Here is a 26770-nt window from a genome sequence, read left to right as displayed (position 1 = left end):
GGGCAAAGATCATCTCCCGCCGATATACAATACGCTTTACTTTTAATCGTGTGCACTCTAGGAATTTCAAGTATTCATCACCGCAAAGTGTTTAAGAAAACATTGCAATTGATGTTCGACTTATGAATAATTCAATTACGGTCTGCGCCGGTAAATTTAGCTATTACCACGTTATTATTCTTTCACAGTGAAAAAATCGTAGATTTGCTGTTCAGCCAAAATAAATGAGGGTATTATAATGGTGTGATGTGATTGGTTGATTCTGACATTTGCCCCTCCCCTGATGACAGCTTCTTTGTAAATCTTGTATATTTTTTTTCGATGGGGGAGGCCTTTTGTTATGTAAAAAAGCACCTTTATTACGATTTGGTGCCTGTTGTAAAAGGTGTTTTGGCTCACTAATTTAATTGATTAATACGTTTATCAATTTTGGAGTTATCGCCAATGATATTTCCCGAGGGATGATGTTGATATTTTTGAGTAATCACTTCGAAAGTTGGACTTTGAAAAGCATAAAGTTTCACGTTTAGCCGTGCGTGGGTTTTGGACTTCGTGTCATTGTAAATGGCTTCCACGGTGTTCAACGCGGATACCAAAGTGATAGCATCTTTATTTATCACTGCGGTATTTTTATGCTGTATGCAGTCAAGCGAAGCATGGCTATGGAGCTCCAAAAAGAAAATAAACGGTGGCTGGAGCGCATGGTCCTCGTGGACTTCATGTCAAGAAGGAACCGGAAAAGACCCATTTCCCTTTCGGTCAAAACAACGTTCTTGTACAAACCCAGCTCCCTCAAACGGGGGCAGGGAGTGCGGAGGGCAAAAAATGCGGAAAGGACCTTGCGAAGATTGCAACTTGCCGCTGGGAATGGAAAATTTGAAAATAAAGGACGCGCAAATTACAGCTTCAAGCGCTCACGAGAATTTCCCAGCATCAGAATCTCGTCTAAATGGCTTTTCTTCTTGGTGCGCTACGGATCTAGACGGTGAAGTTTATCTACAAATTGATTTAAAGTTCATGACTTTGGTTACAGCGATAGCGACCCAGGGATTTTACCCAGATAAGAGCGTTCTTAGTTTACGTCAGGGTCGAGTCGGCAAATATCAGCTGGCTTACAGCGATGATGGAAAAACTTGGGCTGTTTACAAGAACCTAAGAAATGAAAATATACTCTCTGGAAATGTGGAAAAAGAGGGGACGGTGCTGAACGTATTAGAACCTTATTATACTACCCGCTACATTCGAATTTATCCTCGGTCATTCTTCTCTTTTATTTGTATGAAATTGGAGATATACGGATGCAGATTTCGATGTGGGGGATTTCTACCCCCTACCCCTGGGGATCTTATCGCAGAAAGCTCTGAAACTCGAGACGTGGAATGCCTGTGGCAAGTAACATTACCATCAGGAAATGTCAATCTCGACTTTGTGAATTTCAGACTTCCCTGCAGCAATGGTATAGTGGAAGTTAGAGGAGATGGACTGTCCTATGGCGAATCTGCAGTTCTAGCCCAATACTGTGGGGAATTTGAGGTGACCCCCCGACCTGTTATGAGTTCATCTAACAAACTGTGGATCAGATTTCGGTCAAATTCTTCTCAGCCCTCTGTGGGGTTTTATGCAGTTTATTTTCCCAGCTGTAATGCATACTTGACAAATAACTCTGGAGTAATAAAATCCCCCAACCACCCAAATGAGTATTATCATAACTCAAGATGCACTTGGCTTGTTACTGTTGCTCAGGGGAAAGCTATAAGGTTGAAATTTTCAAGCTTTCAAGTAGAAGGGGATAGCAAAGGCCAACCACAGTGCTCCACTGACCATTTAACTATTTGGGACGGTGTTAACAATACTGCACCCATCATTGGGAAACACTGTAATTCAGTGAGGCCACCTACGTTTATTTGCAGCTCTGGGAACACAATGAAGATCACTTTCAAGACTGATGATGCTTTAGCATTTGCTGGGTTTCTAATCATGTATCAGGCGATAGAACCCAATTCTTCATGTGCTGAGCCATCATCATCTATTATAACACCCACCCCAACATTATCAGTCATGCCCTCGACTATGAACATGTCAGTCGCTCCTATGATTCCTGAACCTACCGCAACATTTGTGAATCCTACATTGAATGTGAACATCACTGGAGGATTACCACCATTGAATGGTGCGAGTAGTGCCAACAGTGGGCACTTAGGGAAAAAGAAAAAAGATGATGATGAAGATAATGGGCTAACAACAATAATAATAGTTGCAGTTTTTAGTTTCATTGTGTTATGCATGATCATTGCGAGCATAATCCCCAGTCTCAGACATCGGTGTGAGAAACAAAAGCACGAAAGACTTAGTAGGATGGCTGCAACAGAAGTGATACTGAAAGATAATGAATATGAATTACAACCTTTGCAAGCTAACCCTGATGAAACAGCAGATGTTATCGCTGTTGATGAAGTGAAAGAGGAAGAAGATGATGATGATACAGCTGGTGGGAATCCTTCCATTGCTGTTGCTGCTGTTCAGACAGAGGAAGAAAAAATAGAAAATGATGATTATGGTAATTTTTGTGATGAAACTCCACTTGACGCTGCAACTGTTGACGTTGTGTCTTCGTCAAGCCATTCTGAGCTGGGCTGTGATTTAGAGTATGACACAACAGACCTGAAACTTAGCAGTTCATATGAAAATCTAGGCACAAGCTTCGCGTCTGAGATGGCTGCGATGATCAGTAAATTTGAGCAATCTGCTCCTATGGATGTTTTTGAAAAGCGTGATGAGAATGCCCCGCCACGTAAAGAGGTAGATGATTCAGATGAGAGTGAAGATGAAACATCTCCACTTATGATTGAGAATCAGGTTGAGAAACCCACTAGGGAAGATAAAATGAGGGGTGAAAACAGCAAGAGTTTGTGTGAGTCAAATAGCTTATTCGACACAACATTGGGGGCACAATCAACAGACCCACAGCCAACTCAAGATTGCATGGGGAATCCATGTGAGGAAGAAACACAGGAAAGGAGGAAAAAACTTGAGAACCCTGTACCTAATGATGAGGGTAAAAGCAACCATTTCAAAGCTGAAGTACTAGATGATGGTTTAAGGAATGACAAATTACAAAAAGCACTATCAGACTTGAAGTCAACACTCTCTAGAATAAATTCTGAAAGTGGGAGTCTTTCTGAGATTGGTAACAGCAAGACAAACAGTGCACTTTCTAGCAACATCTCTCTGCCAGAACATGGAACTGCTGTTGACCTTCCTGTCTGGGAAGAGAAAGGAACAGATTATCCAACCGTGCCAAAGTCTAAGATAAAAAAAGGATCTCATCTGATCTCTGATAGCAAGGACTCTGGTTGTTCATCAAGCAGTGAGTGTGAGTACCTCCCTCCTCTCGATCAGAACGATCTAGAGCGAGGTGCAGAGACTTGTGTTTGAATATTACACAGTTGCTGACCCAGGACTAATTGCTTGTATTCAGTAGAACCCTTCATAGCCGTAGCAGGCCACATAAGATTGGGGGGGGGGGGGGGTACAATACAGAAACATTAAGAAAATATTGGGGTTGGGGCACAGTGCCCCACCCCTTGCTACGACCCTGCACTTTAAAAAAAAAAAAAAAACGAATGCTTGATGTCCTTTGGGGAACTATGGTATAGTTTTTATAAAGCAGACCTAAAAAAAATTCTGGATCCATTACAGGCCATCCTTGTGTGTTGGTTACTCTGGCATTCATAGCCACAAATTAAGAGAGTTGGGAAGAAGCATAGCCATATCTAGATATATAATTTTCTTTGGGGGGGGGGACACCACAACATTTTCTTTTTTTTTTTTCTTTGTAAAACTCTGGCCTTACTAGCTCTTGGCCCTGGATCAAATTTACCCAGTATTTTCTTCTTAATATCACTTATTCATTCATTTGGCTTCATGAGGGTGAGCTTGGTGGACAGGGTATGTGAACACCCGAAACCACACCTGGCTGTAGCTCAGTCTGGAGTTTTCATGTCGTGGTTTTATGGAAAACGGCTGAAATTTATCAGACAGAACGCATTTCCATATGCTGCTATTGAATTCTGAATCAAATTTTATTGATTTCTGCTGTCTTTGTCCATGCTGTCGTCATTGTTGCTTAAGGTCTCTATTTAACAATGTTGGTGAGCACTACGTATAACCTATCTTTACAGAGGGATTTTTAATAGGAATATAGAACAAATCCTCAAAATACAATTTTGATCTCAGTATTACACATTTTAAGAGTAATATGAATCTTCCATTAGAGACAAATATATACCAACAAGTATATAGCCATATAAGAGAACTCCAGGTGTGCATACCGTAGAAAGGGCTGTATGCATGTATACCCCTTGACTGTCCAAAAGCAGTAATTTCTTATTGAGGTGTTGCGAAATGTTAATCTATGTCTGCATATAATTTTTTATGGTAAAGCATAAAATCCACAAAGACGATCAGTTTTATATTCTTCAATAACATTTCAGGAACATTAAAAATTTTGAATGGGTTAATCTTGAAATCATTTATTATGGCATAAATAGCACATACTCAATTTTGTTTACAAAGACCTAAACCTTACCCATTACACAGATGTTTCTGTTTTGTAGGGGTGTATACTGTAACTGAGCACCATTTGGGGTATCTGTTACAGCAGAGTGTTATTATATTAGATCGTACATAACAGTAGGGTGTCATTATATTTGGGTTGCATGACACCAGGGTGCCATAATATTATTGGTTGTTCATTACAGCAGGGTATTTGTTACACCAGGATGTCATATTAGGGTGCCTATAACAGCATGATGACATTATATTAGGGTGTCTGTTACACCCATTTAAGCACGCCATCTTTAGCTTTGTTAGTCGTTTTCTCTGACCACCCAAGCCTATAATAGCATACATTATTCCAGGATGTCCACTAAGACTTCCAGTTGAAATAAATTCGGAATTTTCTCACACAATTTATTGAAAATAATACCACTATATACACATTATCATACATATAAGGTGTGTACTCAAAGAGACACCATGTTTTTCTTATTGATTATTTACAATTTGATAGTGTTACACCTATCAATAAAGTTATTTGAGACTAGTTTGGTTATGACAATCTACAATGTTAATAATATTTTATTAATATATCTACATGTCAGTCAAAAGAACACTAGTAAAAAAACTCAACTTTGTAACTTTGAATGCTTTCACCATATTTTATAAGAAAATAAAAGATGACAACAAAAATAATATATACATTTTTTCTTCAAAATAACTTTTATTTTTGTTAATTGTTATAATACTGTAACTCAATGTACCTTTCTCTGATTGTTTCAGCAAATTAAGATTGCATTATTGTACTTTCACAACCTAAGGAGAAAACACCTTTTGCATCTAGATGTAATGATTGTTTTAGAGCCCCGAGTGCTAATTGGCTTTCTTTAGTTAAGGGAAAGTGCTAATTCAAAGTGATGCTCTTTTTTATGAACTTATTGAAAGCTCTGCGCTAAAAAAAGGATTAGTCATACACCTTGAATAAGTTGTTATTGCAAATGGTGATTGGCAAATGGCAGTTCTACAATCAAAGGTATCCTAGGTGTTATAATGTTCCAATTGGATGCAGGAGAATATGGATTAATAATACCATAACCCATTTAAGACAACCGATGTCTGGCTCTGGCATCGCTGGGTTCATTTAGGACCTTTATGTTTGTGAATAATTAGTACCCATAAGCACTTTCCACCTTGGAGCTGCCATTTGCTGTTTGCACTGACAATGTTTTTTGAATCAGGTGTATACATTACACCCAATATATTTTTTTTAAAATTAGTCTTGGTGAAAATGTTTTTTACAAAATCTTTACCATATGTACCCTCATGTTTTTATAATTAGTGACACCCCCCTCCTAGCTTCATGAATTTACCTTATGTACCCTCATGTTTTTTATAATTAGTGACACCCCCCTCCTAGCTTCATGAATTTACCTTATGTACCTTCATGCTTTTATAATTGGTGACACCCCCCCTCCTAGCTTCATGAATTTACCTTATGTACCTTCATGCTTTTATAATTGGTGACACCCCCCCTTCTAGCTTCATGAATTTACCTTATGTACCTTCATGCTTTTATAATTGGTGACACATTAAGTGGCTAGAGCCTACTCACTCCCAAATGTCATAGGCTTCAAAGAGACTTGCAATACCTTCATCACTCTCACCTAAATTAAACAAACACTGTTCCTCAGGAAAAGAGGGTGAAAGTTCGATGAGGGTGTCTTCCTCAAGGTCGTGTGGAAGGGTGTCATCGGCATGAAGAAGGGGGCCCTTTTGGGGGCTCACTATTGGTGACAGGCTCTCCTTTATGATGGGCAAGTGGTGAAGGGGGACGGTATCGTCACTGGGTGTGGCATATGGTTTTGTTGGCGAAGAGGTACTGGTGGGTGGAATGTACGATTCTGTGGGTATCACAGGTGACAGATTTTTCATCGGAGATGAAATTTTGGCCTCTTTTTCGTCAGGACAGAGGTAAACTTCAATTGCGCCTCGTATGCTTTTCAGCCAGATTTGAATACTCTGGAAATGAGAATTCAGATAAGGTAAATAATATGGTATAAATAAGGCATTAAAACAGATGTAAACATTTTTTTAATCAAACAATTGTCTCACAATCCGAGACACCAACGACATTCCTTTCTTTGGCAAGATGAGGTTCATTCTTTAATTAAGACTTGTGGTTTAACCTATTTAGCAAACAAACCTATTTGAAAATTGGCCAAGAGAGTCCTTGGTACAATGGGCACTATTTTTTTTTTGTTGCAAGGGGAATGCTAATTCTAAGGGGGGGGGGGGGGGGTTGCTACTTGAAGCGAGCAAATATTCAAAAGTTCTGATTTCAGCTCTTTGTGAATGACTGTCTTTAAACATTGGGTGAAAAATTCAAGCTTAATCATTGAACAGTAAGAAATTAAACAAGAAAAACTCCAACAGATACTTTCAGTACACATCACATCATAATGATAATCATCATTACAATTCCAGGGATTGGGGGGTGCTTATTTGAAGAAGGCACTCAACTTAAAGCCGCATTGTTACCAGTTTACTTCCGGAGGTCCGACGGAAACCTCAACCATTTAAAGACAAAAGAATCTATTAAAATCCAAGATATTTAAAAGGCCATTCGCACTAAATTATCAATCACATCCTCAAAGAAACTTCCATTATAGACACACTGCTTTCAATATTTTGAAATATTTTTCGCGTTTTCCGTTAAAAATCATCGGAGATTGTTACGTTATCGACCGGAAGTAAACTGGTGACAATGCGGCTTTAATATGAGTCTTATGGGGTGCTAATTCAAAGTGGGGCACACTTATTGGAAGTATTTATGTAGCAGAGCTGTAGCAGGCCATGTAAGATTGGGGGGCACAATACAGAAACAGTACATGGTGGCATGATGGTCATTTCCTTATAAATTTTAAAAAATATTGGGGGGAGCACATGCCCCATATGCTCCCCCTGCTATGGCCATGTGTAGCTTTCAAGGTTGGGCAGGAGAGGGGGCAGTCTTGCATACCTCGTTTGGGTCGGGTACTTCTAATCTTGTTTCTGGTGGTGCTTTGATGGCAATAACTGTCTGGTCCTTAAAATTATTCACACTTCTTATGTCTTGATAAGTCACATATGCTAATATAATTCAAGTCAAGGACAGAAAACCCGTAGCAACTTGCAATGGCAGTTAGAAATCACCAAAAAATATTTGCTATAGATATGTCTTAAGGAATAAGTAAAAATAGTACAAATTTCCATGCAGATGAAATCCCCTAAGTCTCCTGCCCAGCGGTCCTTAGTGTCAGTCTTCTGGCAATGCGCATCTATGGACCCCCTAGCTATGCGCATCTATGAACCCTAAGGACCCCTCACTATGCATATCTATGGACCCCAAGGACCCCCTAGCTATGCACATCTATGGACCCCAAGGACCCCCTATCTATGCCCATCTATGGACCCCAAAGACCCCCTAGCTATGCGCATCTATGAACCCCAAGACCCCCTAGCCATGCACATCTATGGACCCCAAGGACCCCCTCGCTATGCGCATCTATGGACCCCAAAGACCCCCTAGCCATGCACATCTATGGACCCCAAGGACCCGCTAGCTATGTGCATCTATAGACCCCAAAGACCCCCCAGCTATGCGCATCTATGGACCTCAAGGACCCCCTCGCTATGCGCATCTATGGACCCCAAGGACCCCCTAGCTATGCACATCTATGGACCCCAAAGACCCCCCAGCCATGCACATCTATGGACCCCAAGGACCCCCTCGCTATGCGCATCTATGGACCCCAAGGACCCCCTAGCTATGCACATCTATGGACCCCAAGGACCCCCTAGCCATGCACATCTATGGACCCCAAGGACCCGCTAGCTATGTGCATCTATAGACCCCAAAGATCCCCTAGCTATGCACATCTATGGACCCCAAGGACCCCCTAGCTATGCACATCTATGGACCCCAAGGACCCGCTAGCTATGTGCATCTATAGACCCCAAAGATCCCCTAGCTATGCACATCTATGGACCACAAAGACCCCCCAGCCATGCACATCTATGGACCCCAAGGACCCCCTCGCTATGCGCATCTATGGACCCCAAGGACCCCCTAGCTATGCACATCTATGGACCCCAAGGACCCCCTAGCCATGCACATCTATGGACACCAAGGACCCGCTAGCTATGTGCATCTATAGACCCCAAAGATCCCCTAGCTATGCACATCTATGGACCCCAAGGACCCCCTAGCTATGGGCATCTATGGACCCCAAGGACCCGCTAGCTATGTGCATCTATAGACCCCAAAGATCCCCTAGCTATGCACATCTATGGACCCCAAAGACCCCCCAGCCATGCACATCTATGGACCCCAAGGACCCCCTCGCTATGCACATCTATGGACCCCAAGGACCCCCTAGCTATGCACATCTATGGACCCCAAGGACCCCCTAGCCATGCACATCTATGGACCCCAAGGACCCGCTAGCTATGCGCATCTATGGACCCCAAGGACCCCCTAGCTATGCACATCTATGGACCCCAACGACCCCCTAGCCATGCACATCTATGGACCCCAAGGACCCCTTAGCTATGCCCATCTATGGACCCCAAGGACCCCCTATCTATGCCCATCTATGGACCCCAAGGACCCCCTAGCCATGCACATCTATGGACCCCAAGGACCCCGTAGCTATGCCCATCTATGGACCCCAAGGACCCGCTAGCTATGCCCATCTATGGACCCCAAGGACCCCGTAGCTATGCACATCTATGGACCCCAAGGACCCCCTATCTATGCGCATCAATGGACCCCAAGGACCCACTAGCTATGCATATCTATGGACCCCAAGACCCCCCTAGCTATGCGCATTTATGGACCCCAAGGACCCCCTAGCTATGCGCATCTATGGACCCCAAGGACCCCCTAGCTATGCCCATCTATGGACCCCAAGGACCCCCTAGCCATGCACATCTATGGACCCCAAGGACCCCCTATCTATGCGCATCTATGGACCCCAAGGACCCCCTAGCTATGCATATCTATGGACCCCAAGGACCCCCTAGCTATGCGCATTTATGAACCCCAAGGACCCCCTAGCTATGCGCATCTATGGACCCCAAGGACGCCCTAGCTATGCGCATTTATGGACCCCAAGGACCCCCTAGCTATGCGCATCTATGGACCCCAAGGACCCCCTAGCTATGCGCATCTATGGACCCCCTAGCTATGCCCATCTATGGACCCCAAGGACCCCCTAGCTATGCGCATCTATGGACCCCAAGGACCCCCTAGCTATGCCCATCTATGGACCACAAGGACCCCCTAGCTATGCCCATCTATGGACCCCAAGGACCCCCTAGCTATGCCCATCTATGGACCACAAGGACCCCCTAGCTATGCGCATCTATGGACCCCAAGGACCCGCTAGCTATGCGCATCTATGGACCCCCTAGCTATGCCCATCTATGGACCCCAAGGACCCCCTAGCTATGCGCATCTATGGACCCCAAGGACCCCCTAGCTATGCGCATCTATGGACCCCAAGGACCCCCTAGCTATGCCCATCTATGGACCCCAAGGACCCCCTAGCTATGCCCATCTATGGACCCCCTCGCTATGCCCATCTATGGACCCCAAGGACCCGCTAGCTATGCGCATCTATGGACCCCAAGGACCCCCTATCTATGCGCATCTATGGACCCCAAGGACCCCCTAGCTATGCATATCTATGGACCCCAAGGACCCCCTAGCTATGCGCATTTATGGACCCCAAGGACCCCCTAGCTATGCGCATCTATGGACCCCAAGGACCCCCTCGTTATGCGCATCTATGGACCCCAAGGACCCCCTAGCTATGCGCATCTATGGACCCCAAGGACCCCCTAGCTATGCGCATCTATGGACCCCAAGGACCCCCTAGCTATGCGCATCTATGGACCCCAAGGACCTCCTAGCTATGCCCATCTATGGACCCCAAGGACCCCCTAGCTATGCGCATCTATGGACCCCAAGGACCCCCTAGCTATGCGCATCTATGGACCCCAAGGACCCCCTAGCCATGCACATCTATGGACCCCAAGGACCCCCTATCTATGCGCATCTATGGACCCCAAGGACCCCCTAGCTATGCCCATCTATGGACCCCAAGGACCCCCTCGCTATGCCCATCTATGGACCCCAAGGACCCGCTAGCTATGCGCATCTATGGACCCTAAGGACCCCCTAGCTATGCGCATCTATGGACCCCAAGGACCCCCTAGCCATGCACATCTATGGACCCCAAGGACCCCCTATCTATGCGCATCTATGGACCCCAAGGACCCCCTAGCTATGCATATCTATGGACCCCAAGGACCCCCTAGCTATGCGCATCTATGGACCCCAAGGACCCCCTAGCTATGCGCATTTATGGACCCCCTAGCTATGCGCATCAATGGACCCCAAGGACCCCCTAGCTATGCATATCTATGGACCCCAAGGACCCCCTAGCTATGCGCATTTATGGACCCCAAGGACCCCCTAGCTATGCGCATCTATGGACCCCAAGGACCCCCTAGCTATGCCCATCTATGGACCCCAAGGACCCCCTAGCCATGCACATCTATGGACCCCAAGGACCCCCTATCTATGCGCATCTATGGACCCCAAGGACCCCCTAGCTATGCATATCTATGGACCCCAAGGACCCCCTAGCTATGCGCATTTATGGACCCCAAGGACCCCCTAGCTATGCGCATCTATGGACCCCAAGGACGCCCTAGCTATGCGCATTTATGGACCCCAAGGACCCCCTAGCTATGCGCATCTATGGACCCCAAGGACCCCCTAGCTATGCGCATCTATGGACCCCCTAGCTATGCCCATCTATGGACCCCAAGGACCCCCTAGCTATGCGCATCTATGGACCCCAAGGACCCCCTAGCTATGCGCATCTATGGACCCCAAGGACCCCCTAGCTATGCCCATCTATGGACCCCAAGGACCCCCTAGCTATGCCCATCTATGGACCACAAGGACCCCCTAGCTATGCGCATCTATGGACCCCAAGGACCCGCTAGCTATGCGCATCTATGGACCCCCTAGCTATGCCCATCTATGGACCCCAAGGACCCCTAGCTATGCGCATCTATGGACCCCAAGGACCCCCTAGCTATGCGCATCTATGGACCCCAAGGACCCCCTAGCTATGCCCATCTATGGACCCCAAGGACCCCCTAGCTATGCCCATCTATGGACCCCCTCGCTATGCCCATCTATGGACCCCAAGGACCCGCTAGCTATGCGCATCTATGGACCCCAAGGACCCCCTATCTATACGCATCTATGGACCCCAAGGACCCCCTAGCTATGCATATCTATGGACCCCAAGGACCCCCTAGCTATGCGCATTTATGGACCCCAAGGACCCCCTAGCTATGCGCATCTATGGACCCCAAGGACCCCCTAGCTATGCGCATCTATGGACCCCAAGGACCCCCTAGCTATGAGCATCTATGGACCCCAAGGACCCCCTAGCTATGCGCATCTATGGACCCCAAGGACCTCCTAGCTATGCCCATCTATGGACCCCAAGGACCCCCTAGCTATGCGCATCTATGGACCTTAAGGACCCCCTAGCTATGCGCATCTATGGACCCCAAGGACCCCCTAGCCATGCACATCTATGGACCCCAAGGACCCCCTATCTATGCGCATCTATGGACCCCAAGGACCCCCTAGCTATGCCCATCTATGGACCCCAAGGACCCCCTCGCTATGCCCATCTATGGACCCCAAGGACCCGCTAGCTATGCGCATCTATGGACCCCAAGGACCCCCTAGCTATGCGCATCTATGGACCCCAAGGACCCCCTAGCCATGCACATCTATGGACCCCAAGGACCCCCTATCTATGCGCATCTATGGACCCCAAGGACCCCCTAGCTATGCATATCTATGGACCCCAAGGACCCCCTAGCTATGCGCATCTATGGACCCCAAGGACCCCCTAGCTATGCGCATTTATGGACCCCCTAGCTATGCCCATCTATGGACCCCAAGGACCCCCTAGCTATGCGCATCTATGGACCCCAAGGACCCCCTAGCTATGCGCATCTATGGACCCCAAGGACCCCCTATTTATGCGCATCTATGGACCCCAAGGACCCCCTAGCCATGCACATCTATGGACCCCAAGGACCCCCTAGCTATGCGCATTTATGGACCCCAAGGACCCCCTAGCTATGCGCATCTATGGACCCCAAGGACCCCCTAGCTATGCGCATCTATGGACCCCCTAGCTATGCGCATCTATGGACCCCAAGGACCCGCTAGCTATGTGCATCTATAGACCCCAAAGACCCCCTAGCTATGCACATCTATGGACCCCAAGGACCCCCTAGCTATGCCCATCTATGGACCCCAAGGACCCCCTAGCCATGCACATCTATGGACCCCAAGGACCCCCTATCTATGCGCATCTATGGACCCCAAGGACCCCCTAGCTATGCATATTTATGGACCCCAAGGACCCCCTAGCTATGCGCATTTATGGACCCCAAGGACCCCCTAGCTATGCGCATCTATGGACCCCAAGGACCCGCTAGCTATGTGCATCTATGAACCCCAAGACCCCCTAGCCATGCACATCTATGGACCCCAAGACCCCCTAGCTATGCCCATCTATGGACCCCAAGGACCCCCTAGCTATGCGCATCTATGGACCCCAAGGACCCCCTAGCCATGCACATCTATGGACCCCAAGGACCCCCTATCTATGCGCATCTATGGACCCCAAGGACCCCCTAGCTATGCCCATCTATGGACTCCAAGGACCCCCTAGCTATGCACATCTATGGACCCCAAGGACCCCCTAGCCATGCACATCTATGGACCCCAAAGACCCCCTAGCTATGAACATCTATGGACTCCAAAGACCCTCTAGCTATGCCCATCTATGGACCCCAAGGACCCGCTAGCTATGCGCATCTATGGACCCCAAGGACCCCCTAGCCATGCCCATCTATGGACCCCAGTCAGACTATGCCATAGTACCCCCTGACTATGCCATAGGGCCCCCTGACTACGCCATAGGACCCCCTGACTATGCTATAGTACCCCCCTGACTATGCCATGAGACCCTCCTGACTATGCCATAGGACCCCTTTGATTATACCATAGGGCCCCCTGACTATGCCATAGGACCCTCTGACTATACCATAGGGCACCCCTACCATCCCAAGGGTGTTGCCAAGTAGTATTAAAAGTGACCGAATTATTCATAACATTGATTAAAGCCATAGTTGTAGCTACATAATGTTTAAAGTTATATATTTTTCATGCATAAAAGGATATTTAGAAGTCTCTGGGTCCTCTGTCAGTTGCTTTAGCTCAGCACGGCAGTTAGCTATTAATTGGTCCAGTTGGTTCTCTTTAGCATCAAGATCCGCAAGATCTGTATGCAAGTCCATCAGTTGGGGAGATATCTGAGCTTGCATCTCCTCACCGTGTAAGTTTACACCTCTGGGAACAAGAGACAGGATGCTAATCAGTCTGCAAGTTTTGTTCATATTGATATCATGTTATGGAGATGCTGAACATGAAAGATATAAGTTGTCTCTAAGCACGGGTGGCCTAGTGTGTTTGCGCATCGGCCTCTCACCGCTGTGGCCCAGGTTCGAATCCTGGCTCAAACTGCGGATTTTTCTGGGTTCCTGCTTTGATTCCAATTTGTGTCACAAGTGAGTTGAATTTATTCTCCTGTGTTTCCAGTCTTCTCAGATAAGGACACTAAACCGGAGGTCCCGTCTCTTCAAGCTGCGCTACACTAACCTGAACCGAAGAGACATAAAAGAATGACTGGGGACCCATTAAACCTTCTGGCAGTGACCACCCCCAGTGATAGTGCTTACTAACCGAGGGCCATATGTTAGAAAACTGTATATTCCGTTAAACCCTAGATAAACAAAGATTAAACTGAAAACTGAAAACAACTGCCGGTGAATTTTGCCAACTGGGAAAGACGTTTTGTCATGACTGGTGAACACCTGGTCACAATACTATACAATTACTTTCATATAATGCAATCATCATCATTAATATTATTAATTGTACAAGTTTTCTAACAAATGAAAGTTCTATAGAAGTTCTATATTAAGCGGGCACAATTTTCTTGCCAAACCAACAGACATATTTTAAGGTACAGCCCTAGAGAGCAATTTATTTCAAGCTGTTCCTTGTCAAGGAATTTCACAAATGAGCAGGCACGTTACCAAAACATTACCAAAAACACTTAACATAATTAATTCACAGTGAAAAATAAATTTAACACATGGACTATTGGCTATTTTTGAGCTGAATTTACAAAAAACAGACTGAAAACAGATACCTCCCCCCTATTCTGAGTTTTATACAGCCCGTCTAAGTCAAACACAGCTGCACCTAGTCAGCGGTATCCAAGCTTTCCAACAGTGCTTTGCTGTCCTCACTTTTAATCCCTCGTCGTTGTGCTGAAGCTAGCACAAGTTGATGGTTGCTTGTATTTTTCAAAATACAGCTATGAGCATATTAGGAGTGTCTTAGGACATCATGAAGTCTATTGGGGCATAATTGAGTGCTTTGCTTATGGATATTTGAAAGCAAAGGTGGATTCATGATATTTTTTTCTTGTTTGGCTTTGCCTGGATGAGAAAATGATTTTCTAATGAATCACCACAGCTCTCCTAAATGCTGTCTTTTCTGAAACCCAATTGATTCCATAATTGTTTACACTGCTATTCTGGGTCTGTATGACCTGGAATTGATTTGTTTGGCTTCGGGGTGAAAAGACTTATAAAAAACCATCTGACTTTGGGGAGAGGAGTGTTGACTGGCCCTCCCCTCGTGCATTTTTCCCTGGATCTTCCAGAATGCTTTGCAATCAGTAAAGGCATCTTCATGGTTTTACAAGCCTTCAAGGAGTGGACATTGTGTTTTGAGGCCATGGAAATGAACCTGGAGGATCCGAATAAAGGTATCTATTTGTGTCTTGAGCTGTGTTTGCTGATCTCTCTCCCTTGTGTGGTATTTTGAGCATTTTATTGAGAGGGGTGATTCTGCTTTTCTTTCCTTGTTCGATTTGAAATTTGTCAAAGAACCTGTGCTATTTGGCTTAAGAGTAGCTGCCAACACCTTGGTTGGATGCATATCTTCAAGACCATTTATCCCTTAGACTGATGCCTGAGTATCTTCATCTTGTTGTGTTTGTTTTGCATTTATAAATTTTTTGGGTTGTGGGTAATTCCCAAAGCCGGTACAGGCCGGTTGAGGGGTCAATGTGTTTACCTACACACCCTAAAACATTATGCTTGCCTCACTGCCTGAGAACAATGCCTTTTTCGCAAGCTTAGGTGCATACAACAGTGTAAGCAAATTCTGCTTTATGGACAAACAATTTTTATGTTAGAACCATTGGGGAAACCACAGGGAGCCCAAATTCTATAAAAATATTTGCCTTTATAAATTCAAAGCAGCAGTGTCAACCCACTTTTGATACTTTTCCTGTATATTCACCGTCAAAGTAATCTTATCACAAAACCTTGCCTGAATTTTCTTGGGCATTTTTTTCTAAAAAAGCTATGCATATCATCTCTATCAATGAGTCCAGTCATGTCCAAGTAAAAAAATTCTATTTTCTAGGTTAAAGATATTCACTTGCTAGAAATGGCATATATGTGATCCAATCCACTGGTGTATCTCACAGCACAAGTCTAAAAAGGCCTAGTTATTTTGATTAAAATCTAGGGGTGGTGGATTAACTAAAGAATACTTGAGTCAAACAAGTTACTTTTAGTTGATAAACATTCAAACATCCATATTGAAAACTGCAATAACTACTCTAAATTAAATCTAATAGTTTGATATTTCATTGCATGAAGCTTTCGCATTAGGGACAAGCAAGAATGTTAGGATTCTGCATAGTGGCTGCTAAATAAAGAGAACACTTTAACCAAGGCTTTAAGCCCCGGGCAACTAAAGAAAGTTCTGGTCATGACGAGGAGCCACTTAATATGCATGGTTGCATTGTGAGTAATAACACACAGAGAGAGAGAGAGTGATAGAAGGGTAACTACAACAATTTTCCCACCTAACAATTTTGAGTCAAGGAAAAAAAGAAAGCTACTAGGAAGCCTGCTATGGACATGCTTTGAGGGATACTCTAGCTCTAAGTATGCCTCATAGCAAATGAACTCCATGAAATACATGGATGCACAGCCACCCCTACTCAACATTAGCTCCATGATGTCTATTGCCCTTGTGGTTATCCTGGTGCATCGTTCTAAGAATTGCAATCATTTTACTCAAATACAGGTGTTCCCAATAGAAAGATTAATGAATGAATTAAGATTAATGAATGACATTCATACAAAAATCATAAAAACATCACCTCTTAATGTTTTTACCTCACCAAAATATGGACAGTGAGGGTAATACCCCCAAAGGAAAGGTCTAAACCATTAATTCCCCTTTCTTTATCAAGCAAATATACATTTTCAAATAACAGTGTTGGATTCCCTACTAACTAGACTTAAAGGAATTTGCTAAAGAAAGTATTTTGTTTTGCTCTCTTGATTTCCAAGTTGGGAAAAACACTTGAAGACTCTATTATGAGTCAGTATGAAGTGCATAATTTTAACGCTTCAACACAAACTATCAGACATACCTCCATTTGATATTGTTTTTGGATTTTTTCTCAATAAGACCTATCCCCTCAAGTACATTTGTGATGTCATATATTCTTCTTTTCTGCACGGACAGCACCTCCGCGGCGTGATTAAGGTCCAAAACTCCATCTTCAGATGCGCGAATCAAACCCACGAATTTCTTCGTCAGAATTCCCAACGAGGTGTCATACCTTGTTTTCTCAAGGGGAGAAGTAGCGATCACTGGAACAAAACAAGCACAAATTACAATAAATCATTATTTCAAGCTAGCTCAATATTGATCAGTTATTTACGCTCCGGGGGTAATGAAACACTTGAAGTAAGGTGCATGGGAAACACTGTATTTTACAGCGCTTGGTTTTCGCCAATGCATAACACAACAAGTCAAGCAGATCTCCTGTTGATATGCTCATGCAAGACCTTCTATACAATAGATAAATACGGTGTTTTTGTAAAATACTACACTAAAATACCATGGATAACATGTTGGAGAAAGCTGTTTCAATAAGTAATGCAAAGAAATCTATAAACTTTAACACACACGTTGCTATTGTCTTCTTTCATCGCGCGTAAAGTGCAAATTTATTTCAAACTCACTTTATCAATGATGCGTAAATTATTTTCCTGAAAATTCGCTCTTATACTTCTCTAAATTCAAATTAACAATCCCGTACTCTCTGTACGACCTGACTTAATTTTAAACTGAGAATATTTGAGGTAGATCGAGTGGCAAATCATATAGAAAGCCATCAAAGTGTCACTCGATAAACAGTAATGTGTCAAAATATACATTCGATAGTATCATGCATAGAACTTTTGATCAGTAAAAAGAAAATTCACGCTCTGCATCTTTAGCACATACTATTTCCAAAGGATTTTGCAAAATGTAGGTATTACTCACATTTAGGCATGGGGTATGGCTCAGATTCCCGTCGCATTCGCTTTTGACGTCGAACTTTCGGTGTCTTGAACCCTGCAGGAACATATTTCTGTGGCGATTCATCTAGATCAAGTCTTCTTTTTACCTGAAATTTGAATACGAGTTTGGCTGTTTAATCCCTTAGCTCGTGTAGATGTTGTTTGGTGTTAATCATATTATAAGCGGTTCTAACCTGAGGCCTTTGTTGTGACGCGTAGCGATCTTTCTTAGTACAAGAGTCGGGTGTAAATGATGCTTGTAAATGCTTGTATCCTTCGCTATTAGCAGCCTCCTTTGCCTTCAACCTTGTAAACGACTTGACGGTTTCCCCATTTTTGGAAGCCGATGAGTTGATTTGTGAGGTTTGAGAACGCAGTGGTGCCCTGGTCGAATGACCTATTGAATGTCTTCTCGTCGTCGCCATATTAGCATCCGATTATGTGTCGATTCTGCCCGATTTCTACAAATCAAAGCTATTTCTGCACAAAATATAGTCGAATCGGGTGAGTCAATAAGGCAATAAAGTGTCCCTTGGAGCATAGAGAGGTGATGCCTTGTTGTTATCCCGGGATTTTACGGATTTTAACGACTAGAATCCCGTGCAAACCCGATCGAACTCAAACAAAGAGCCAAACACCAAACAAAAAGCGCGCGCGAATTCAAGTTTCGCGCCAAACTTACACACGTGACCATCTCTGACCGCAATACCTGCCGGGACTGCCTTTCAAAGCGGTTGCTGGTTTGAGGTTTTTCTCTTTTATTTATAAACACAGATTATGTATTTTTGGGTTTTTTTTACCCAGAAATTTTAATTCTTAATACACCTGAAATTTCCATAGCATAAAATTTCTTGGGGGCTAGGACGAGGCTGGGGATGGCAATGAACCAAGGCAAACGAACGACAATAGGTAGTCAAAATTTCCAGAATTTGTCGGTAGTCGGTAAGAATTTTCGGTCTTAGTCGGTAGTCGGTGAATCTAAGCTAGTATTCGCTGTTCGCTTTCGTACTAGATTTCACGTAAAAACAAGATTAAACATTATTTAGGATTGATAAATAATTAATAACTTATTGATAATAAATTAATTATGGGTTAATAATAATTGACTGAAAACAGGGGCTTATAAGTAGGGGCAATCATCTGCATTATATAAGTGTCACGGCGTTTCCTAATATCAGGCTATTTTTAGACGCTCGCGCACGGCCAATCAGCTACGTTGACGTTTGGTCGCGCACGCTGGTGACGTGAGGCTGTACGCGCAAATTTCAGTTAGGAAGAATATTTCTTTGTCCATCATCCGTCGGTTTTGTTTGATCAACAAAAGAATTGCATGCCAGAATTTAAATTCGTAGGTGAAACTGGATTCATCATTGAAGATGAGAGCAACAAAAGTCAAAGTACCGAAGAAAAAAACATAGCTTTTTGTCTGAGACTGCGCGTGCAGTTGAGCTCAGCCAAAACGTAAGCACTAAGGTCGCATCTGATTGGCTAATCCGCGCGTCTAAAAATAGCCTGATCCTAGGAAACGCCGTGACACCTATATAATACAAGAATGTGAGAAAGTTGATTGCCCCTACTTATGAGCCCCTGCTGAAAAGTTGATGCAACAGGGAAAAGTTCAGATTCTGAAATGGCCGATTTAAAGTATAGATTGACGATGGAAGTAAAGAGTAAAAATACCTTAAATAACACAATGTCAGTAGTCGGCAAATATTTTTTTGTCGCTAAACCTTAGTTTTTTCATGTTTTGTCGGTTGTCAATTACTTTTTAAGCCGTTTTCGCTAGTCGGTTAACCCCATTAAGACCCTGATAGGCGCTACACCGTGAGTGGGAGGAGGCACTATCCTTATCCAGTTATCTGTTATCCTATAGTGTCTTTGAACAGGGGCCTATAAGTAGGGGCGATCATCTGCATTATATTTGTGTCACGACGTTTCTTAGGATCAGGCTATTTTTAGACGCGCGCGGACGAACGGGCCAATCAGCTACGTTGACGTTGGTCGCGCGCGCTAGTGACGTGAGGCTGCACGCGCAAATTTCAGTTAGGAAGAATATTTCTTTATCAACTATCCGTCGGTTTTGTTTGTTCAAAAAAAAATTGCAAGGCAGAATTTTAATTCGTTGGTAAAGTTGGATTAATCATTGAAGATGAGAGCAACAAAAGTCAAAGTGTCGAAGAGAAAACATAGCTTTTTGTCTGAGACTGCGCGTGCAGTTGAGCTCAGTCAAAACGTAAGCACTAAGGTCGCATGTGATTGGCTAATCCGCGCGTCTAAAAATAGCCTGATCCTAGGAAACGCCGTGACACCTATATAATACAAGAATGTGAGAAAGTTGATTGCCCCTACTTATGAGCCCCTGATTTGAATAAATAGATAAAGAAATGAATAAAATAATTAGACAGATAAATTACAAAATACAAAATAAACTAATAAAATATATCAGATATAACAAATAAGAATGAACAAACAAAGAAATAAGTAAATAATACAGGAAAGTATTGTTTATCATTTACTTATATATATATGTTTCTTTTTACTAATTGCTATTAATCACCTCCAAAAAGAACTATAAATTCTGGCCCTAAGTAAAATTATTGCAGATTTAAAAAGAAATATTACAGAGAAAAGTTATCAATATGAGTCAATTAAAATATGAATAAACGGGGCCAGAGGGAGGGGGGGGGGGGGGGGGGGGGGAAGCTGAATAGGAGATTTCGGATCGGTGGATCCGGCCTAAATTGTCACGCGGATTACGGATTTAAAGGAAAAAAATAGAACTGACTGTCGGATTCTTAAACGTGCCGGATCAAGGATCTGTTCAAAATTTAACGTCGGATTTCAGATTCTGATAATAGTGACAGCGGATTTTGCCGGTTCTTTGCAGAAATCGTTAATTAGATATCGATTATTATCAATTTTCTTCAGGCATGCATTGTTTGTGCGGATCGGCGGATTTCTCGAAAAAAAAAAAGAGCGATCGGCGGATTCGGAGCATATCACGCTTAACGTCGCCATTTGTCGAAACAGTCCGACGGGTGATTATCTTTTGAGATGTGTGATTGGCTAAACAAACTTTAAAAACTCGAACTCTTCATTTTGATTGGCTGATTGTAGACAGCTGCTGAACTCTCATTGGCAAATACACACAGTAGCACCAGAGGAAACCTGGTGCTCGTTATTTATTAATATCGCGCTTCATAAAAGGGTCTGCAAATTTCACGGTCTAAAAATACCGTCTATCGAAAAAAACAAAAACATGGTCAAGCTTAACGCCGAAGAGTTAAAACTACTAACTGATGCTCTCTTTGAGTCAAACGCGCGCGAAGATCAACTGGAAGATGTGAAAACCATTACGGAAGAAAAACCTGATGACGAGGTCATGAGTTTGGAAGGCGAAGTTGAAGAAACTCCTGATTCGCACGTCCAGTTTCCTATTCGCCGGAGACGAAGTGTTCGCTACAGGAGATTGTTTTGTGTTGGCTTATTCCTTGTGTTGTTTTGTGGAGGGTTGATTTTGGCATTTTGTCTACCAAAACCGAATTACGTGCTTGATATAAAACTCGAAAAAGGACGCACCCTTGTCTATGACATACAACAGGAGATGATCTTACAGGGACCACGAATTGAGAAGAGTGAATTTTCTGGAAGAATGACAGTGCAACTTGTAAACAGAACGGCAAATGCCCACTGGCTTCGATTTCAATTTTCTTCCCTGCCAAGATTTGGGAACGCCACTTGCCTAATTCGGGTTGATTTGAACAGGGACAAAAACATGGACTTTGAGAAGGAGCAATTTGAGGTTTACATGGATCTTGAAAGGAACCCAGAGCTTGACTTTTATATCCATAATTTGTTTAACCAAATATTCCCGACGCTAAAACTTAATCTATTGGACGTCATTTTTAGTCGGGTTATTACAAGAAAACGCGAGGTTTCTCTTGGGAAATCCTGGTATTTCCCTGGCGAGGCCACGATGAAGCAAAACATCAACACAGATAAGGAGCAAATCATGATTACTTCTCATATTCATCCTAAAGACTTTCTGGAATTTTCATCCCCAGATCATAGGCTTCCCAACATGAAAATGAAATTCAAGGAGACAGCAATCATAAGTAAACAGAATGGAATGATAGAGAGCAGTGAAATGAAGGTTGTTGCTAAAATGCCTATTGATGGCAGATTTAGTACTGGTTCAACAATATCAGTGACATTCACAAGTTCATTGCGTTTGAATGGAAATGGCGTGGGACCTGATGCGAGCGTTGAAAAAAATTCCACCAGTTTTGTTAAAGTCCCGGAACCCCTGTCAAAAAATAGTGAATCTAAAATGAAGTTTATCCCATGGGAATCAACAGGTAATAACAACAATCTGATAATGGAGGTAAAACAGCTACTAAATTCCACAATTCCAAGAAAAGACGGAAAGGAATCCTTTTCTCATAAGCTCTCTTCTGCATTCCATTCCGTTTCGCATGTTGATGGCGTCAGCCTTTCGCTCGCTGAACCAAAGAAGAAATCAATGGGGCAATTGAAGCACGATTCCATGAGCAATCAAAGTGATAAGGGTGGTGAAGAAAAGTCGGAAACTAAAGAAAAAAAGAAGGTCGATAGTGATGGGGATGGTCCCACTGTTGAGGAGGGTAAATGGAAAGTTGAACGTGGTGACCCACCTACTGATGATGAAGGTGATGATGATGATGACAGCGATCGTGCCGACGATGACAACAAAAACGACAACAATGATGAGACGGAGAGGATGGGAGATAATGAAGAAGATGCTGCTGATGATGATGATGATGAAGAGAAGCAAGGGAAACGTGATGATAAAACATTTCCACCCAATACCGCCTCACCCTCAACAACGAAAACAACACCTACAACACCAAGGCCGACACCCTCAGCATCAGCTGATAAGAAAAAAGAGAGTGGTAAGAAACATGGAGGTATTGACTGGAACCCGTTTCATTTTTTCCGTAATATCTGGCACCACTTGAAAGGAGATGACAAAGAAAAAAGACCAATCTTAACTACGTCCCAACCAACTACATCACCAGCAACCAAAGCCCCAAAGCACGACTCAGACGCGAAATATAACGAAGAAGAAGAGGACGAGTGGGACCCATTTGGATTCTTCAAGAATTTTTGGCATGCGGATTTTGAAGACGAAAATAACGTGGGAATAAATCAAGGTGAAGATGAAGGGCCTTTGCCGCCTGTCTTTCCAGTATTCCGTTTCCCAGGCTTCGCCGAGAGGAAGAAAAGATCTCTAGTGGAGCCAGAAAACAAACAGAAAAATAAGAAGTCCCTCGAGTCAGATATCTCGAGAAAGAGAAGATCTCTTAAGGAAGGCCCGCCAAGCCAGTACCGCACACTAATACGCGATAAACGGCGCCTTAGCGATGATGGACTTGACAGAGACGAGGGCACCACAACTGGGGTAGACGCTGCTGAAGTTGCTTCCGTATGGGACGTTGTTTCCGACAGGCGATTCGGCATAAAACAGCACCCCTGCAAGAGCGCCAGGGTTTTCAAAGGATCTGTGCATGGAATCGAGGTAGTTGGGGATTTGGAGCACGAGGTCGAGGCTAAGTGGGATGTGATGGACTTGAAGGGCCGCAGTGATTGGTCCTTGCGATTAAAGCTTGGACTCGAGGCTGGGGGACACTCGTTTGTGGTGTTTGAGCGAATCTACAGCAGAGACGAGGTGAAGAAGATTTTTCTGTCTGGGGAGAAATCTAAGAAGGAGCACGGTATAATCCATGGTGGGACCCTGGTAAGTAGCTTGAGTCAGTAAATTATCGCGAACTTTCGTACACAGCACATTATTAGTTTTTTAACTAGTGTCAGAGAAACTCTTGCACGGTATAGGAAAGCTGTACACATCTCATATGCGCCAATTTAATCGCACATTACTGTTCGTACGCAAACTATATCTCTGTATAGTTATCTCCATAATGAAACTAGAATTGAGCGCCTAGCGTTGATGTTATTTTTTCGGTCGCTTCTATCTTTTAGGCCGTCACCGTTGCCCTTGCTAAAACTCTCTTCCTCATACTTGCATTGCCAGCTAACACGCTACTGATATACTGGTTGTCTGTCATTGCAGGTCTCTTGTCGACCGTTGTTCTACATCCAGCAAGTGTGTTTGGAGATCAGGTTCGACTTCTCTCTCCATCTCTCGCACATCGTCTCGAGGCTGGGGAAGGAATATCCGGTCAGTCTGACCATGCACACCAAGCACTTGGCAGCAGTTGATGCCTTGGTGACGTCACACGCCTCAACACTGATAAACAGGTATGCATTTGAAGGGGCATCTCATCAGTTCCTAATCGAATTTGCGCATTGAATTTCAAGACCGGTGTACTTCTGAGGTGTAAATACCACGAAGTATCCAATATATCATCAGTCGGCCTATGGAAGACAAAGGCCCGAACCATACGCCATACGAAACCCACATGTATAAAGAAAAGAATGAGATATTGACTTATATAAGGTTATATCACAAGAACAGGTGAAAGGACACGAAGCTGACTCGACTATTGATCTGAATTTGATACTACTAAGATCAATTCTGTTCTTTACGACCACATTTCAGTAGTGCAGTAGTGCACTCTTCTTCCAGCAAAAACGTTGTTCTTTCCGTCCTAATAAAAAATTGTCAAATTGATTTTTTTATACTATTAACTGACCCCCCCCCCCCCCCCCAGGGGTTAGGAAGAAGAATGATCAAATCAGATATCTTTAAATACTTACCCGTTCGTCTTTGCCCTCTAGCGCTGGAGTCTACACCAAAGGTCCACTCTTCCAGGCTAAAGTCCCTGTCGACCTCCATTTCCATGAGGCCTCAAGACCAGAGTGGTGCGCCAAGGCCAGCTTGCGATCACGGATTGGCTCCTTCTATCGCACGTGGTCTGCAATGAACCAATGGGTGTGCCCACTTGACAAGGCCGTTGCTATGGAAACAACATGTGCGGGTCTGAACAAAGGTGTAAATCCTAAGGAAGGGAAACCACTGCATGACGACGATGCTTTTACAAAAAAGTTACAAGTACTCGATAGCTGCTGATTCAAGTACACCTGGATAAGAACTGAGAGTGGACATGAGATATTATCCGGGCTCTTGTTCGAACGGTGTCTACTTATTTGTGTAGAAGGGATCCACGACGCGTTTTAGGTTAGAGACAGGTTATTTAGCTCTATGAAACCACACCTAAAGAGCCGGTACTGCGATCGGTGTACCGCTCAAGATCCCCAAATGCTCTTCGGGTAAAGGATCGATTTTACGGATTTGACGGCACTAGCTCAGGAAGGGACGTTTGGTACTGCCTATTATAGGCTGTTGTGTTGTTTCGTCCTTGTTTGGGACTCAACATAGAATAGCATAGCCGGTATTACGCCAGATACAGTGGAACCTGGATTTTACGATACTGGATTTTATGATAACCTCGATTTTACGATGGCGTTCCTTTCTTCCGGCGAAAATACAGTGAAATGTGTGAGAAATTACCTCGATCTGACGATATTATTGGATACAACGATATTCTCGATTTAACCTCGATACAACGATATTACTGATTCTTTCCATCAACAAAGACAGAAAAAAACTCAAAACACAAAACATGAGTACAGTTAATCGATTATTTGACATGACAGATCATGGGCTTACGCAGAGTACAGTTACAATATTATCAATAGATTTTTTTTACATCGTAAAATCAAGGAACTCTTTCTAACTATAATATCTCGATTTTACGGAACATTTTTTTTTTCCCCCGAGGAACATCGTAAAATCCAGGTTCGACCGTAACATCCTCTGCAATGAACTGCAGGGAGACTTCGACTCGAACGAAGTGCAAATTTGCCCTAAAGATTGGCATTTTTCAATAAGAGAAGCATGGTATTGTCTGTCAAGGGGTGGAGGGGGGGCACTTCCGCCTACGGCCATCCCAAATTTAATCATTTAAGAATTTTCTTGCTTTACCGAGTTTAGTTACCCTGTTGTTTCAGTATTGTAGTGGAAAGAAAAAAAAAACAAGCCTACGCTCCAACTTAAGGGAAAAGAGCAATTACTCTGGCTACACTTTCCTCATAAATATACTCGTTTGACTAGAAACTAATCATGATAAGTAAAGAGATGCCATGCAGCAAATAAATGTATTCTTTGTTTAAAAGTAAAAACTGGTACTTGACCATTCGACTTTTGGCAGAGTCGAATACCAGTTTGGTGTTGTATTTACACCTTTTGCTGTATATTAACGGGAAAGGGACATTTATTTGTGCCAAAAGTTATATCGATAGCGTGTATTGTACGTTCATCAACAACTTTGGAATAGTCTTCCTAAACTTATGAAATCCTGCACTACGCTTTCGTCTTTCAGATATCAGCTGACAACTCACTATTTAGAGAAACTTGCTTTTTACCAACCTCCATAATTTCCATAATTTCATAATTTCAGAGCTTAAATTTATGTAATTTATTTTTCGTTTTAGAATTTTCATTGTTTGTAATTTGTTGGGAAAGAATTTCAATAGGGGCTTAAGCCCTGTTTTCTTCTCCCGTCACATTGTTTCTTATTTTCTTTATTTTGTTTATTTCCTATTGTAAACCGTA

General features: G+C 43.5%; 3 protein-coding genes across 3 annotated transcripts; 2 read left to right on the top strand and 1 right to left on the bottom strand.

Moving 5' to 3' along the window:
* Window positions 1–306: 306 nt before the first annotated feature.
* Window positions 307–5250, top strand: LOC5508096. The gene has a single exon (XM_032376905.2). The coding sequence runs from the start codon at window positions 565–567 to the stop codon at window positions 3433–3435; it is 2871 nt and encodes a 956-aa protein (XP_032232796.2). The 5' UTR covers window positions 307–564; the 3' UTR covers window positions 3436–5250.
* Window positions 4958–18811, bottom strand: LOC5508111 (transcription factor E2F3). Its single transcript, XM_048734435.1, has 6 exons — window positions 18351–18811; window positions 18140–18263; window positions 17238–17460; window positions 13892–14059; window positions 7577–7691; window positions 4958–6576 (listed from the first exon to the last, which is right to left on the bottom strand). The coding sequence occupies exons 1-6, from the start codon at window positions 18579–18581 to the stop codon at window positions 6166–6168; spliced, it is 1272 nt and encodes a 423-aa protein (XP_048590392.1). The 5' UTR covers window positions 18582–18811; the 3' UTR covers window positions 4958–6165.
* Window positions 18812–21354: 2543 nt separating this feature from the next.
* Window positions 21355–25620, top strand: LOC116615363. The gene is made up of 3 exons (XM_032376891.2): window positions 21355–23932; window positions 24266–24453; window positions 24934–25620. Exons 1-3 carry the CDS (start codon window positions 21416–21418, stop codon window positions 25223–25225), a joined length of 2997 nt encoding a protein of 998 aa, XP_032232782.2. The 5' UTR covers window positions 21355–21415; the 3' UTR covers window positions 25226–25620.
* The last annotated feature ends 1150 nt before the right edge of the window (window positions 25621–26770 follow it).

Source organism: Nematostella vectensis, chromosome 11 (genome assembly GCF_932526225.1).
Source record: "Nematostella vectensis chromosome 11, jaNemVect1.1, whole genome shotgun sequence".
In the NCBI taxonomy this organism is placed as follows: Eukaryota; Metazoa; Cnidaria; class Anthozoa; order Actiniaria; family Edwardsiidae; genus Nematostella; species Nematostella vectensis.
Note: the sequence above shows the minus strand (reverse complement) of the source record. Positions and strands in the feature narration are given on the sequence as shown.

Coding starts and splice junctions, on each gene's coding strand:
- LOC116615363 (XM_032376891.2), top strand. CDS start 21,416: ATGGTCAAGCTTAACGCCGAAGAGTTAAAACTACTAACTGATGCTCTC. Junction 23,933..24,265: donor TAATCCATGGTGGGACCCTG/GTAAGTAGCTTG, acceptor CTGTCATTGCAG/GTCTCTTGTCGACCGTTGTT. Junction 24,454..24,933: donor GCCTCAACACTGATAAACAG/GTATGCATTTGA, acceptor TTTGCCCTCTAG/CGCTGGAGTCTACACCAAAG.
- LOC5508096 (XM_032376905.2), top strand. CDS start 565: ATGGCTTCCACGGTGTTCAACGCGGATACCAAAGTGATAGCATCTTTA.
- LOC5508111 (XM_048734435.1), bottom strand. CDS start 18,581: ATGGCGACGACGAGAAGACATTCAATAGGTCATTCGACCAGGGCACCA. Junction 18,264..18,350: donor CGTCACAACAAAGGCCTCAG/GTTAGAACCGCT, acceptor TTCAAATTTCAG/GTAAAAAGAAGACTTGATCT. Junction 6,577..7,576: donor AAGTACCCGACCCAAACGAG/GTATGCAAGACT, acceptor TCTCATTTCCAG/AGTATTCAAATCTGGCTGAA.